This window comes from Besnoitia besnoiti, chromosome V (assembly GCF_002563875.1).
Source record: "Besnoitia besnoiti strain Bb-Ger1 chromosome V, whole genome shotgun sequence".
In the NCBI taxonomy this organism is placed as follows: Eukaryota; Apicomplexa; class Conoidasida; order Eucoccidiorida; family Sarcocystidae; genus Besnoitia; species Besnoitia besnoiti.
Window position 1 is genome coordinate 3355659 of NC_042360.1, and position 12174 is coordinate 3367832.

Consider the following 12174-nt stretch of genomic DNA (forward strand, 5'->3'; position numbering starts at 1 on the left):
CTGCGTCTGCTCCGTCGCTTCGGACTGCTCCAAGAGAAACCTGGAGAATGAAGACACACCGCTGCCGGAAGACGTTCGACTTCTTGATGACAGGGTGCAGCGAGGCGGTCGCACACGAAGTCAGGCGGCGCGCAAGCCCGTCAGCCTACGCCCTGGAAGCTGTTACCCGTAGTCCGGCGCGCTACACGTTCACGAACAAGAGGCCCAGGAATTCGAGAAAGAGCAGAAGACAAAGACTTCAGCAGAGTCCGGAAGTCTATCAGTCGGGCTTCACCCGCGTTCAGCAGGGTAAACGGAAACGGTTCCAACGTCGCAGTCATCGGGTCGGGGCGGATACCGTGTTGCCCTTTGAGCCCCCCTGAGGCGAAGTTTGACACGAGTTCGCCAGGGTAGAGTAAACAGATGAGAACCTGGCACAGACTACATTTGCAGGCCCTTGATTTTCATTCCAAAGCAGGTTTTCGAAAAAATTCGCGGAATGTGTGTGAGTTGTAGCATGCAGTCTTTTTTGCTGCATGCGCCCGCATGCATGCTCGGGTGGCACGCAGGCAGGGGGCAGCGAGATAGGACATCGTGCGTCCCCCTGAAGCACTCTTCATCGACACACTGCCCGCAACAGCAGCAACTGTTCCTTTCGTTTTCAGCATCTAGGCGAATTTCACAGTCCGGCCGGCGTTCCCCATCACCGTAAGGTGCGTGCCTACGTTTGAATTGATTCGTCGAGGCATCAGAAGAGGGGCGGCACTGCTGCACGCCTTGAATTCCCATTTCGTGTGGATTACTCGCGCAGCCTTGAGAGAAACGGTGTTAGTCGTCGACTGTAGCTGGGATTTCGGAGAGAGGGACGGCAGGGTCTTTTCCAGATCTCCTTGATGTGTCGTCTCCTGCAGCGGGAGTTTTCACCCTGCCTTCATCCTTTCTTCTTCTTCCCCTCGTGTTTCACCAACCTGTGTGTTCTTTTTCGGCCATTTTCTGGCTGTGTTATTTCTCTTCACCTTCGGCGTTGTCGCGCTCTGTTCCCTACCTTTCCACCTCTTCTACGCCAGGTCCTCTTCGCTCTCCTGCGGCAATGGAGCTCGTATACGACACGACCCGCGCGAGCCTGGCTACCGCGCTCGTTGGGCGCTACGTTCAGCCATGCCTTCGGCAGCAGCAGCCTCCGCTCGCTCTGTCGCTCTGCTTCCTCGGCAACGAGGCTAGAAGCTACCTCCATGCGGGCCAGGTCAGTTTGCTGCACGCCAGCGCATATGTGGGAGCAGAATGTCCAAACGGTGCCCTGGCAAGGAGGCGTCCCCGGTGTGCGTCGGTCGGTGCGAGTTGGCCAAGGCTGCGGCCTCCACGTTTGCATGCAAGTCACTCAACATGCGTGGGAGCTGCTTCTGCGTGTGTAGCGAGATACGGGCATGTGCAATTTCTCGTTCTCCGCGGCGTGTTCTCGGGGGGTTGTGCGACACAGACCCGGCTTCCTGTCCTTCTTGCGGCGAAGGGACCGGAAGGGACAGAGGCGCGCTTTCCTCCTCTTCACGAACCGGTGGCGATCATGAGGTGCCTCGCGAATCAAGCGTCTAGATCTGCGAAAGGCCCGACAGTAGCCACCCTTCTTCTCGGTGGAGAGACAGACGTTGAGCAGGCAAGTGTGCTGCAGCAGACAGGGCCTTCTGAGGCTGTCGTTTCGTATCCTAGTCGTGCGGTTGCTTGTTCCGTCCCTGCGTTCGTCTCGAAGGTGCAGCCCAACCAATTTAAATGCTTATTTTGAACGCAAAGATAAGCTGTCATCTTTTCTTTTCCCCCGCGACGCTTCCGGCATGTCCGTATCCTTGTTCACGAGGATTCAGTTTTTCCAGCACGCCAGTAAGGCGCTGGTACGGCGGCGGAACACCTAGTGGTGCGTTTCAAATGCCCATTTAACAATAAGCACACGTCAGCCGCCCGTCTGAGTTATGTGTTGGTATGTTCTGTGCCGTTATCCTTGCAAGGGTTGCGGCCTTCTACTTATGTTACGTATTTTTTTCCACTGTTTGTGCATTCATCCAGCATCATTGGCTGGCCTCTTTCCTTCTTGCTGCCCTCAGGCACAGGTCTCTCAGTGGCTGTCTTTCTGCAGCGAGAACAACTACGCGATTCGCGGCGTGTCTCACTTTCAAAAGATGCACACCCACCTCGCCACCCGCACTTTCTTCTGCGGCGACCACGTCACTCTCGCCGACTTCGCAGTCTTCGTGTCCTGTTTCCCGTGGATGGTAGGTGGCAACCGGTTGAGTGGTTAACGGCTTTAGGGAGGGATTCAGTTTCGAGACAGAGGGGGGAATCCGCACCGGGGTTCAACAGCTGATAAGAGAGAAAAGGTCGACGAAGACACGTGATGCAATATGTGCACAGTTCCCCGGGCGTATTGTCTGATGCCTGGATCAAATGGCATAACTCTTGGCAAATTGCAGTTTTTGTTTGGTCAACTGATCTCGAGTAGCGGCTTGGATTCCCTCACCAGGCGTCACTAAACTCTTCGTATCTGTGAATGAACGATATGCACCGCCCAACGCGTGCGCACATTTTGACTGAAGAGATCCATACATTTATACATATTTATATATATCTACTGCAGTTTTTGATATGCACGCCTTCGCCACGTGTATATATATTTGTCGGAAGGCTCCAGGGGGCTTTCGCAAAACTGTTTTGCATTGCGTTTTGTCTCCATCAGCTAATGTGGTCCTTAGCTTCTGTACAAAGCACCTGGGCATCAACTTGTTGGTACTGAAGATCCTCATCTCTGTTATGGTAAAAGTATCCTTGCCTTGCATTCCGGCGTTTTCGCTGTCCAATTTTCGTTCTTTTTCAGGCGTCGGCTTCACAAAAAGAACGCATGCTGTATTGCAACTTGACGCGCTGGTTTGACTACGTCCAACACCTTCCCGGTACGTATGGTGTCCTCTTCCACGCATGTGGGCAGCTTTAGCATCTAACGCGCATATCGACGGGCTCTCGCTCCATGAGGGGCCAGACGTCGTCTGCTGCTTTGCGAATGGATCACGCCGGTCTAGCGGGAGAATGATTTGCGGGAGGTTCTCAATATTTCTGGACCTCCGGTATTGCCGTTTGACGCGTCACGTCGGCGCGGTGTGTCTCGGGAGACGGGTGGACGCGGTGTATCATGAAAGGTTTCCTTTTCCCACCATCATTCATGAAAGATTATGGCATCTCTTCTGTCGCACCCATATTGGCACGTTTCCATTTGCTGTCCAGGTGTGATGAACGCGGTGGAGCAGCTTCCCTTGATCGACGTTCACCCTCCTCAGGTTAGCCAGAAGGTTATGGCTCGTTAGGTGAATATCCTGCACATGGTTATATACTTCTATGCCCCTATTACGAATTTCGTGGACACGCGGGCATTTTGACATGTGCGATATCCCTCTCCAGCTACGGCGGTGGAAGTGCCTCCTCTTCGGTGGGGATGGATTCATGTCTCTCGTTACCGTGTAGGCGGGCTCGGTCCCTCGAAGCGAGGACCTGGATGATTTTTGTGCTGCAGTATATTAGCCGCGGACAAATACTCGCACGGTGCTCGAGTCGAGCCAAAATTGTGTTGAGTCGATATACATGTCTTCCGTGCAGCCTATTGCCGCGGGAGCGACCGCTGCCGCGGGGGTGGAGAAGCGCCCCAGCTCCGGAGACACGAAAAGCGCGAGGGGTTCATCGGCGCAGTCCAAGGAAAATGGCGTTTGCCAGATGAATGGCGATGTTGCCAAGAATCAAAAGCCCGGGCGTGAGAAAGCCGCAGAAGCAAAAAAGAAGAATCAGAGCGGCGGAGGATCGAAGCCGGGTGGAGCTGGCTCGTCAAACAAAGGCAGCAAATCAGCAGCGGACTCGGACCGCCCCGTGGAAGATGTTACGCGTCTCCGAATGGTTGTTGGTCAGGTGAAAAAAGTGTGGAGACATCCCGAGGCAGACAAGTACGTCCACCAAACTCATGAGCTCAGCGTCCAATGTCTCTCCTGGCTTAACCTCGTGTATTCAAAAATTACTCCTCGCGCAACCGCAACGGTTTACTCGTGCCCTATTTAAGAGAGTAGCGGGTGAACATGGCCTGCATGAGCATGTGTAAGATTCTGGGATCTACGAGGTTAGGTTCTCGTGCGTGTTAGTTTGGATTCTTTCTCCTGGTGTCACCCGCCGTCATAGTGCTCGACCTCTACTCGGAACAAAGTGCCACAGTTTACATTAAAAGACATATTGCCGGGGACGACCATGTTCCTGGAGGGGAAAAGGTAAAATCGTGGGAGAGATAACGACTCCACTACAGTTCCCTTTCAGATCATTGGGAGCAGGCACATGTCAGGTTGTTGCCAGTGATGTTGGCGTACTGTTTCCCAGACGATGCAGTTTGATTTCTCTCTGGCAGTGGCAAAATGTTGACCTGGGCCCCTGTGTTCTGTCCTCGTCGGATAGTTCCGTGACCCTTCCCTCTCTTTCTCTCCTCCGCAAGTTCCTTCGTGTCTCTCGTCTCCTTAGAAATTGCAGCGCCGCAGTCCACGCGCCGGTATCAATCCCCCCTTCCATTTCTTCCGCTGGTTCACGTCGCCCCCTTAAGAAATAGCTCCTCTCTGATATATATGTTGTCGCAGGCTCTATTGCGAGGAGGTCGATATTGGTGAGCCCGGGCAGTTGCGCCATATCGCTTCAGGCCTGGTGCCCTACATGAAGGCAGAAGAACTGGAAGGGCAGAAAGTGATTGTTCTGGCCAACATGAAGCCAAAGAATCTGCGAGGCTTCGCTTCACATGGAATGCTCGTCTGCGCGACAAGCAGAGACCATTCGAAGTGCGAGCTTATGCGGCCTCCCCCCGATACTCCTGTAAGATGCGCGAAGTGATGTTACCACCGTATCTAAGCTGCGGAGACTTCCATGTAATCGTCCTTGATTTCCAGTTTCCCCGAGTGAATCGCTCATGCAGTCACTTCCTTCTCGTAGATTGGACGGTTGTGCTGCATCCAAACGCAAACAGCCCTGGTATGTTGGATACCAGTGTTCGTGGTGCAGGTCGCAATCTCGTGTGTCTGTCGTTATTCTTAGGAGTACATTGCGTTCCTGTATCATTTCGGAGGATTCCTTTCCCCATTCTGCTTCAGTCTATTCGTAAAATTGCGTGTCGTCCAGAATCCTTGAGTACGTGGCATTTCCTCCCGGGGAATGTGCATATGCTCTTCGACGTATTCTACAGGAGTTGTGCTGATATACAAAGGGGCTCCTGACTTGTTATGAGTTTTCCTTCAGATTGGCGAGCAGATTACGTTTGAGGGACTACAAGGTGAACCAGACCCCGTCATGAACACTAAGGAGGGAAAGTACCCGTTTGCTGCTGTTCAGCCGGTAAGGTGGCAGGATCACACTGTCGTCTGCCACAAAAGGCAAGCACGCAGCTGGGAAAGAGCCATCCACGTATTGTCGCGCACGTTGTGTATCCTCCTTTGTTGTTTCCCTGTTGTTTGCAGCACTTCTATACCGATGAAAACCGCATTGGTCTGTATAAGGTAGGTTTGTCCCAGTAGCACGTACCGCAGTCCTGATATCGGTCAAAGAGTGTTTCTGTACTTGCATAATCTACAGTGCCTCGCAGCCACTACCTTGCAAGGGCTAATCTGTAACTGTGCTGATTTCGTTAGCGTGTGAGGAAGATCTTTCACGGTTCGGGTTTCGCGTTGTTGCCTACGTAGGTGCGCTCAAGGCTGTCCACATTAGCGGTCCGCCGCTCGCGTCCGCACTCCCAAACTGAGTTTTCTGAAAGGACTGTGGAGCGTAATCTGTGGTTGCGGTCGCCAGGGTCACTTTTGTTCGTGGCTTACTCACATGACTTCACCGAGCGTTGTGCACAACGTCGTCGGGGTGACAGTGCCGTACCTGTGTGTGTTTGTGTGTGTTTTGCCCTCTTACAGACACACAGATTTATGACCAACCAAGGCCCAGTCTTCTGCGATTCTATTGTTGGAGGCATGATCTCATGATGAAAGACTCTCACGTGACAGTAGCTAGTGCTGCTCAACAGAAATGCTGCGGTGGAACCCGCAGCCGTCTCTGGCATTCCCAAACTGCTAGTCTCGGACAATATGCGCATCTGGCGATAAATCTAGCCTTTTAAAAAACCATCCTGGTTCACTGCCATTCTTGCACCGAGATTGGCACATTGCGTACCGGCTCAGCATGGGCTGTCCCCTTGTCTCTGTGCGTTACAACACTCAGCGCCTCGTAATCTTAAAGCTTACCGAAGGCTAGTGGCACAACAATACATAGTTTACCGTACGTGTTCACCTTTGTTATTGCACACCTCCGTTGTTGACGAACAGTGCTCCTGTTATGCGACTACTGCAGAGGCCTCATCACACTTTTCGTAGCCTGGGTTCCCCTTTCTAAGTCAACCCTCTTGTCGAGACCCACGCAGCTTCCGGCTACATCACCTGACGATCGTACCCTGCTGCGAATAGTCATTCATCCTGTTTTTCACAACACAACGGATATGCATCTGCTTGAGGCCAACTTGTTGATGTGCTCTGTATCCACACACGGGTGTAGGACTCGCTCATGTTACTAGACACTGTAGCCCTACTCGTGTATGATGCTTCATTGGACTAGAGAAAAAATCTCCAGGGGCCCTAGGCTCACTATTCCGTGATGGCACCAAATGTAGACCGTAGCTGAATATGCAGTATCACAAAGCCGGCATGGAATGCTCCGTCTGTCTTCATAGAAATGTCAGCGACGCTCTCGACCTACCTGAGAAGGCATGGCATCCGTGGGCCAAAAATAATTCAGAACTATATCACGTACCTGTGAAAATATAGTCAGAGAACACGTATTATATTCGCTTCTGTTCATCACTGCTCGTGTACTGTTGGGTCTTCTGGGAACAGACACCCCTGTTGACAGGTGCAGTCCTCATTGAACAACTCGTTTCATCCGGGCTGTGAATTCACCGTGTCGGAGATAACGGCACTCCACTCTGTAACGCTTCTGATAGCAGCAGACGCCAAATCCTGCTATCGGTGTCATTTGTATTCGGTGCAACCTCCAGGGCTACCGAATACTGGAATAATTTGGCTCATGTCCGCACCCTTTCCCCAATCGGTCCTGACACCCTCTCAACAAACAGCGACTCGCGTCAGCTGTCCAGGATTCCTGAGTGACGCCTGCTGTGCACGCAATGAGATCACGCCCACACCTTTGGCGGTGAAACTGAAACCCCCTAACAGCGAGACTCCAATAATGGATCTCACGCAGGAAATGCACACGTGTTCGACAGCCGAATGGTGCCTGCTGGATTATCGGAGCAAGTCGCACATCCCTTAACATACCTCACCTCATGCTGCCAGCATAACATGTACAGATACCCGGTGTTGCGTATTCTGGGAGCAAGCGGTCTAGGCGAACACGGCTGTGGGTGATGACAAGAGGGCTGCAGCCGCCGCCAGGTCCGGTCACACTGATACAGAAGCGCGGTTCTACTGCTTGACACTCCGCAACAGCCACGCACCGGCTGTCGCACAGCACCGCCGGAGCACAGTGGTTTACTGGTGTCCCGCAGTAGGCAAAATGGTATCCACGTCACACTCAGACGTACCGCGTAAACACGCGTGTGTTTACTCATAATCGAAGTGTTCAAGTGGCAAATATTCAGAAACCACTAAAGATCAGCTAGAAGTCGATGCAAAGCGTTTACCGTGTAACAAAGTCCCTACACCACATGGCTGAAACTGATATGAGATGATTCAAGGGTAGCAGCGACGCGTTGGTCTTCTTCATAACGTGACCGCTGCGATTCTTCTCGTCAATCAATCCGGACGCTGGACTGTCATCTTCCAGGGAATGGGTGAAACTAGCGTGAGATCGCATCAGGCAGAAGCTGACTCTTTCGTAAAAAATCTTACTACCCCGGATCGTGGAGAAGCGCCTACTCCTTGGTTATTGGCATTGGCCATCCACGTGTTTGCGTCTTCCTTCCACCGCCGCATGGCTGAGCATACATCGGCCACGATTGGATCCCCTGCTACGGCTGGACAGGCTCTCTTGCTGGAGGTCCACAACGCGAGCGCGAGCCAGTTAGCATGTCACATATCTGGCGTCAATCTGTCTATATTGTTATCGCGGGTGGGAGGGCCAGGTGAATGAGAGAAAGTTCACACACACATAATACAGCTGACGATCGTGGGGAAGATAGGTAAACTCGCATGCCCTGCATATCGCTGAGGGTGTGATACTGTGAAGTGAAGCAGTCAGCGTGTCAGTCATAAAATAATTTTGATTCCCTTATATTGCTCACCATTTCGAAATGCCATGACTGTTGAGAGCCAGAAAGAATATCGACTGTATTGTGCGCTATAAGGCATGCGCACCTGCACAGGAGCTGCTTAAGTTGTTGAGAACTAATGTATGCCATTCCGGAAAAGCTGTTACTTTGCTTCAGGCGAACGTAAGGAATCCTGGTACAATTAGTAAGTCTTAACTAAGGACTATTTGAAGATGCTATGAGGGAAGCCGCGTACTGAAATAATATGGTGGCGGAAGAAATTTTTCGCATCCAACCGGAGTCAATGGCGAGGAGATGGGGTCCTTCTGTTCCACCGCCTTGCTCAGCTGGATCGAAGCGGGCAACGTACGTCCCACGAGCTCGGCGGTTTTCCGTGCTTCTTCATGCCTTTGCTCAATTGAACAGAAGCTACCTGCTGATTGTTATTCTAAGCAAGATGCGCAACCCTCATATTTCGTTCAGCGATGGCGCGCACCGGTTCCCAGTCGTCATTAGCGGTAGTTCTGGGCACTGGATAAATTCGTAGAGATTCTCCCGTAGAAATTTGCGTGTGGATGAGGTACGGTTTGTTTACGCATGTTGGCTTGGAAGTGGTGGACGGACGAACACGTGAGGAGCAGGACCACTCGGAGGGTTATGACCTTGGGACTCAGCACTGAGGGGATGTCCCAGTTCCAGATACGCTGGCTACCTACCTACGGAACACAGAAAGAGCCCAAGGCAGCCACAGGACTAGACCGCGACACAGGAAAATGGTAAGGGTGTGCGAGCGGCACTAGGAGCCTACGCGATACCAGCAAGCGGAGAGTGTAGGTTATGATGGCTGAGCTTGGGGGACCCGCAAGCGAAAACGATCTCTACAATGGCACAGTTTTCACGCAGACTCGCCGACAGACGGAGGCTTTGGGGTTTGAGCTGCATATGCGAACGCGTCAGGGAGCGGCATCGCACAAGCAGCGGCGCACACGTCTTGGCATTAGAATGGTATTGGTGTGAGATGCTGGCATCGTGCAGAATTCCCCGGCCCAGAACGTCAATTTGTCTTTTCGCCACAGCAGCTGGTTTTCATGGCTGGTTTGTTTGTATAGAAAACTCCATGCCGCTTACGTGGAGGATTGACGTGGAGACACTTGTTTTATCAGCCGGAGATGCGCGATGAAAACGTGCTGCAGTGTCTTGTCACCGACGAGATCCTTAAACGGGTCCCGCCGGAGCCGATCACACAGTGTCATTGACGCAGCCTAGAAACCCGTGAGAGCGTCTGACCTGAATAGCGTCACAGGAGTAAGGGCGCTGTCGCCCCATCGAGCTTTCCATCTCATGCTGATGTCTCGAGTGATGCGCAGTGGATGAGCTCTCGATTGTCTGGCGAGCGAAGCCTCAGAATTATCGAGCGGCGCGTTTGGCAGCAAGCTGGCTGCTCATTTGCTACCAGCTCGATTTTAGGCGCGCGCTGATCGAACAGCCTATAGTTGACCAGGACTGATACCTGACGCAGGACGGTAGTATCCGCCTAGTGAAACAACTGCGGCCAATGTCCTGCGACTTCATAAACACGGGATACTGACGCATGTACGATACTGTGCAAGGCGCGCCGCTCTGGATGGCAGCTTGAAACCTGCAAAATCACTGCAATATGTGCGTAGCAGCAGAGCTATACGCACGCAGCTGTGGCGATCCTAGAAAAAACACCCGCTGCGCGAGCAATGTTCACAGCTTTTTTCTTCCAGGCCTTGCGGACCCTGAACTGCCGAACGACACCACGTCCAAACTAAATACGGCGCACGATTACTCATTCGGGGAGTGTTCCCATTGAACCGCAATTTGCGCCACTACCTCTTTCAGGCCAATCTCGGGAATTGAGGCAATGCCTGAGCCAATTCCAAAGCTGAGGAGGGAGGTGGTAGCGGCGCATTGTACGACGATGCTTCGCCAGCATCCGGGGCATTGCCGCAGCAGCTAGGCGAGCATTTTAGTCATTGCTTAAGTCGGATAGTTGTGCATGAAAAGCCAGCTGTACCTGGCTGCGACGCCAGAGGCATCTGATGCAAGTATGCTCGAGTCGTGAGCTTTTACGTATGCGTACGTGCAGTTGTGATGAGCGTTGCTTGCTGGCGGCATGCCAAGTCTTTTGTGGTCGAAGGCGTCGGACAAATTTTCTACCGGCCGAATAAAAGTGCGGCCAACCACGTTTGGCCGCCAATGTCACTGGAGACAAAATGGCACACGCCTGAAAAGTAACCAGCGGGTTTCGCACAACCATGAGCGATTTGCTTCACAACCGGTATTCGTCGTGTTTGAGGGCTCACGATTGATATGCCTCACCACATAATTTATGTTTGCAGACTTTTTTTCCGCGAGGGCTACTGTGCACCCCTGTGTTTGCTACAGGCAAATTACGTACTTTCGAGCCCTCGGGAAAGTTTTGAAACGCCGTCGCAGCAAGGTAACGCAGGCAGAGACTCTTGTGGTAGCACATTTGACAATTTCGCAAGTAGCTAGCGAGAGTCTATAGCGAAAAGTAAACTGACGAAAGAAGTCAACGTCAAGTCGGAATTTTGTCCTTTCGGAGGCAGGTGTTCAGACTGACCAATTTGATCACGTCCGCGCTATCTCCTAAACGCACTCGAGCTCAGCAACTCCCTGTCAATACTGTAACGTTTTTCTCGTTCTGAACACACAGAATCTTCAAATTAATTCGAGACATTTCTGCATAAAAAACTGGCAGCCTTCATCACAGATCTTCGCTGACAGCAAGCCACACATCGGCTATCAAGTAGCGCCGCCGCAGTGAGTGATACTTGAGTTTGACAGTCGAAACGTATGGTGCGCCGGAATGCACGAAGGCTTCTTCACCAGCCACACAATAAGGCGGCCGCTTAGGCCAGTATGTTGAGTCATTAAGAACCATCCTGCATTTATGTTGGATCCCCAACAAAAAAAAGTGCCTTGCGGTCTATCTGCCCTAGCGTGCGGTTAGTATGCACAATGCGACATCACTGGCAGTTGACGGGAGCATACGCCAAGCATTTTTCTTGTATGGTGTCGCGATCAAAAAACAGCGCGTCTTATTGTTAGCGATTTCCACTTCAAAGTACGAGGAGCAACGCAATCTCTACCGCTTGTCGGCGCACTTTAGCGAGCCTTAGCATAACCCAGTGCATGTCGAACTGTAGCGTGTTGGCGGTGTCTTCTGCGTAGCAGCATGGAGTTCTGCGTTGCCGTGGACGATATGCGCCCATTTTTACGGTAACGTGACCCAAGTGGTTAAGCCACATGCGTGGAGGCATGCTGCTCGGCTGCAGAATCGAAAAGAAACGTCACCACACATGTTTAATGCTTGCACTGTCGCCCCTGAAGACGCGCATAATGCAAGGCGCTCTGCCCGGGATGTCGGTGTTACAAGTTACCTCGACATAGCACTGCACGTGCAGGTCTACTTTTCCCGTCACAACCTTCGTTTCACCGCTGGACGCACGCGTTCGCACTTGATTTTTCAAGAGGGGTCGCAGCAGCAGACCGGACCTGCTGGTTTGAACTCATTCTGTGAATTCACCAACATCATCGTGTGCATCCATTACCGTGAGAGATGCCGGCTGAAACGGACAGACCCACTTTCGTTACCGTAGCCGGTGTTTAGAGTTGCCCCTCGCTGAAGGTACACAGGATTTCGCTGCCAGGGGCGCTGGTGGCGGATCGCAAAACGGCTGTCGCAGAGGCTGTCCTTGGAAACCAACCCGACGGCACCATCGCATCACGAGTTAGCAACCAACTCTTCCTGCCATTTGTCAGAAAACAATACGCATATGGTACCGCAGATGCCCGCATTCTTCGCCTACGAAATATGCTTTTTCGCAACAAAACATGGATTTGCGCCA

At 52.3% G+C, this 12174-nt stretch overlaps 1 protein-coding gene across 1 annotated transcript; it reads left to right on the top strand.

Moving 5' to 3' along the window:
• Positions 1–1069: 1069 nt before the first annotated feature.
• Positions 1070–5999, top strand: BESB_062880 (tRNA binding domain-containing protein; the record flags this gene model as incomplete). Its single annotated transcript, XM_029364702.1, has 10 exons — positions 1070–1222; positions 1457–1621; positions 2073–2240; positions 2840–2915; positions 3244–3296; positions 3613–3950; positions 4623–4851; positions 5272–5367; positions 5490–5528; positions 5931–5999. The coding sequence occupies 10 exons, from the start codon at positions 1070–1072 to the stop codon at positions 5997–5999; spliced, it is 1386 nt and encodes a 461-aa protein (XP_029219410.1).
• Positions 6000–12174: the final 6175 nt, after the last annotated feature.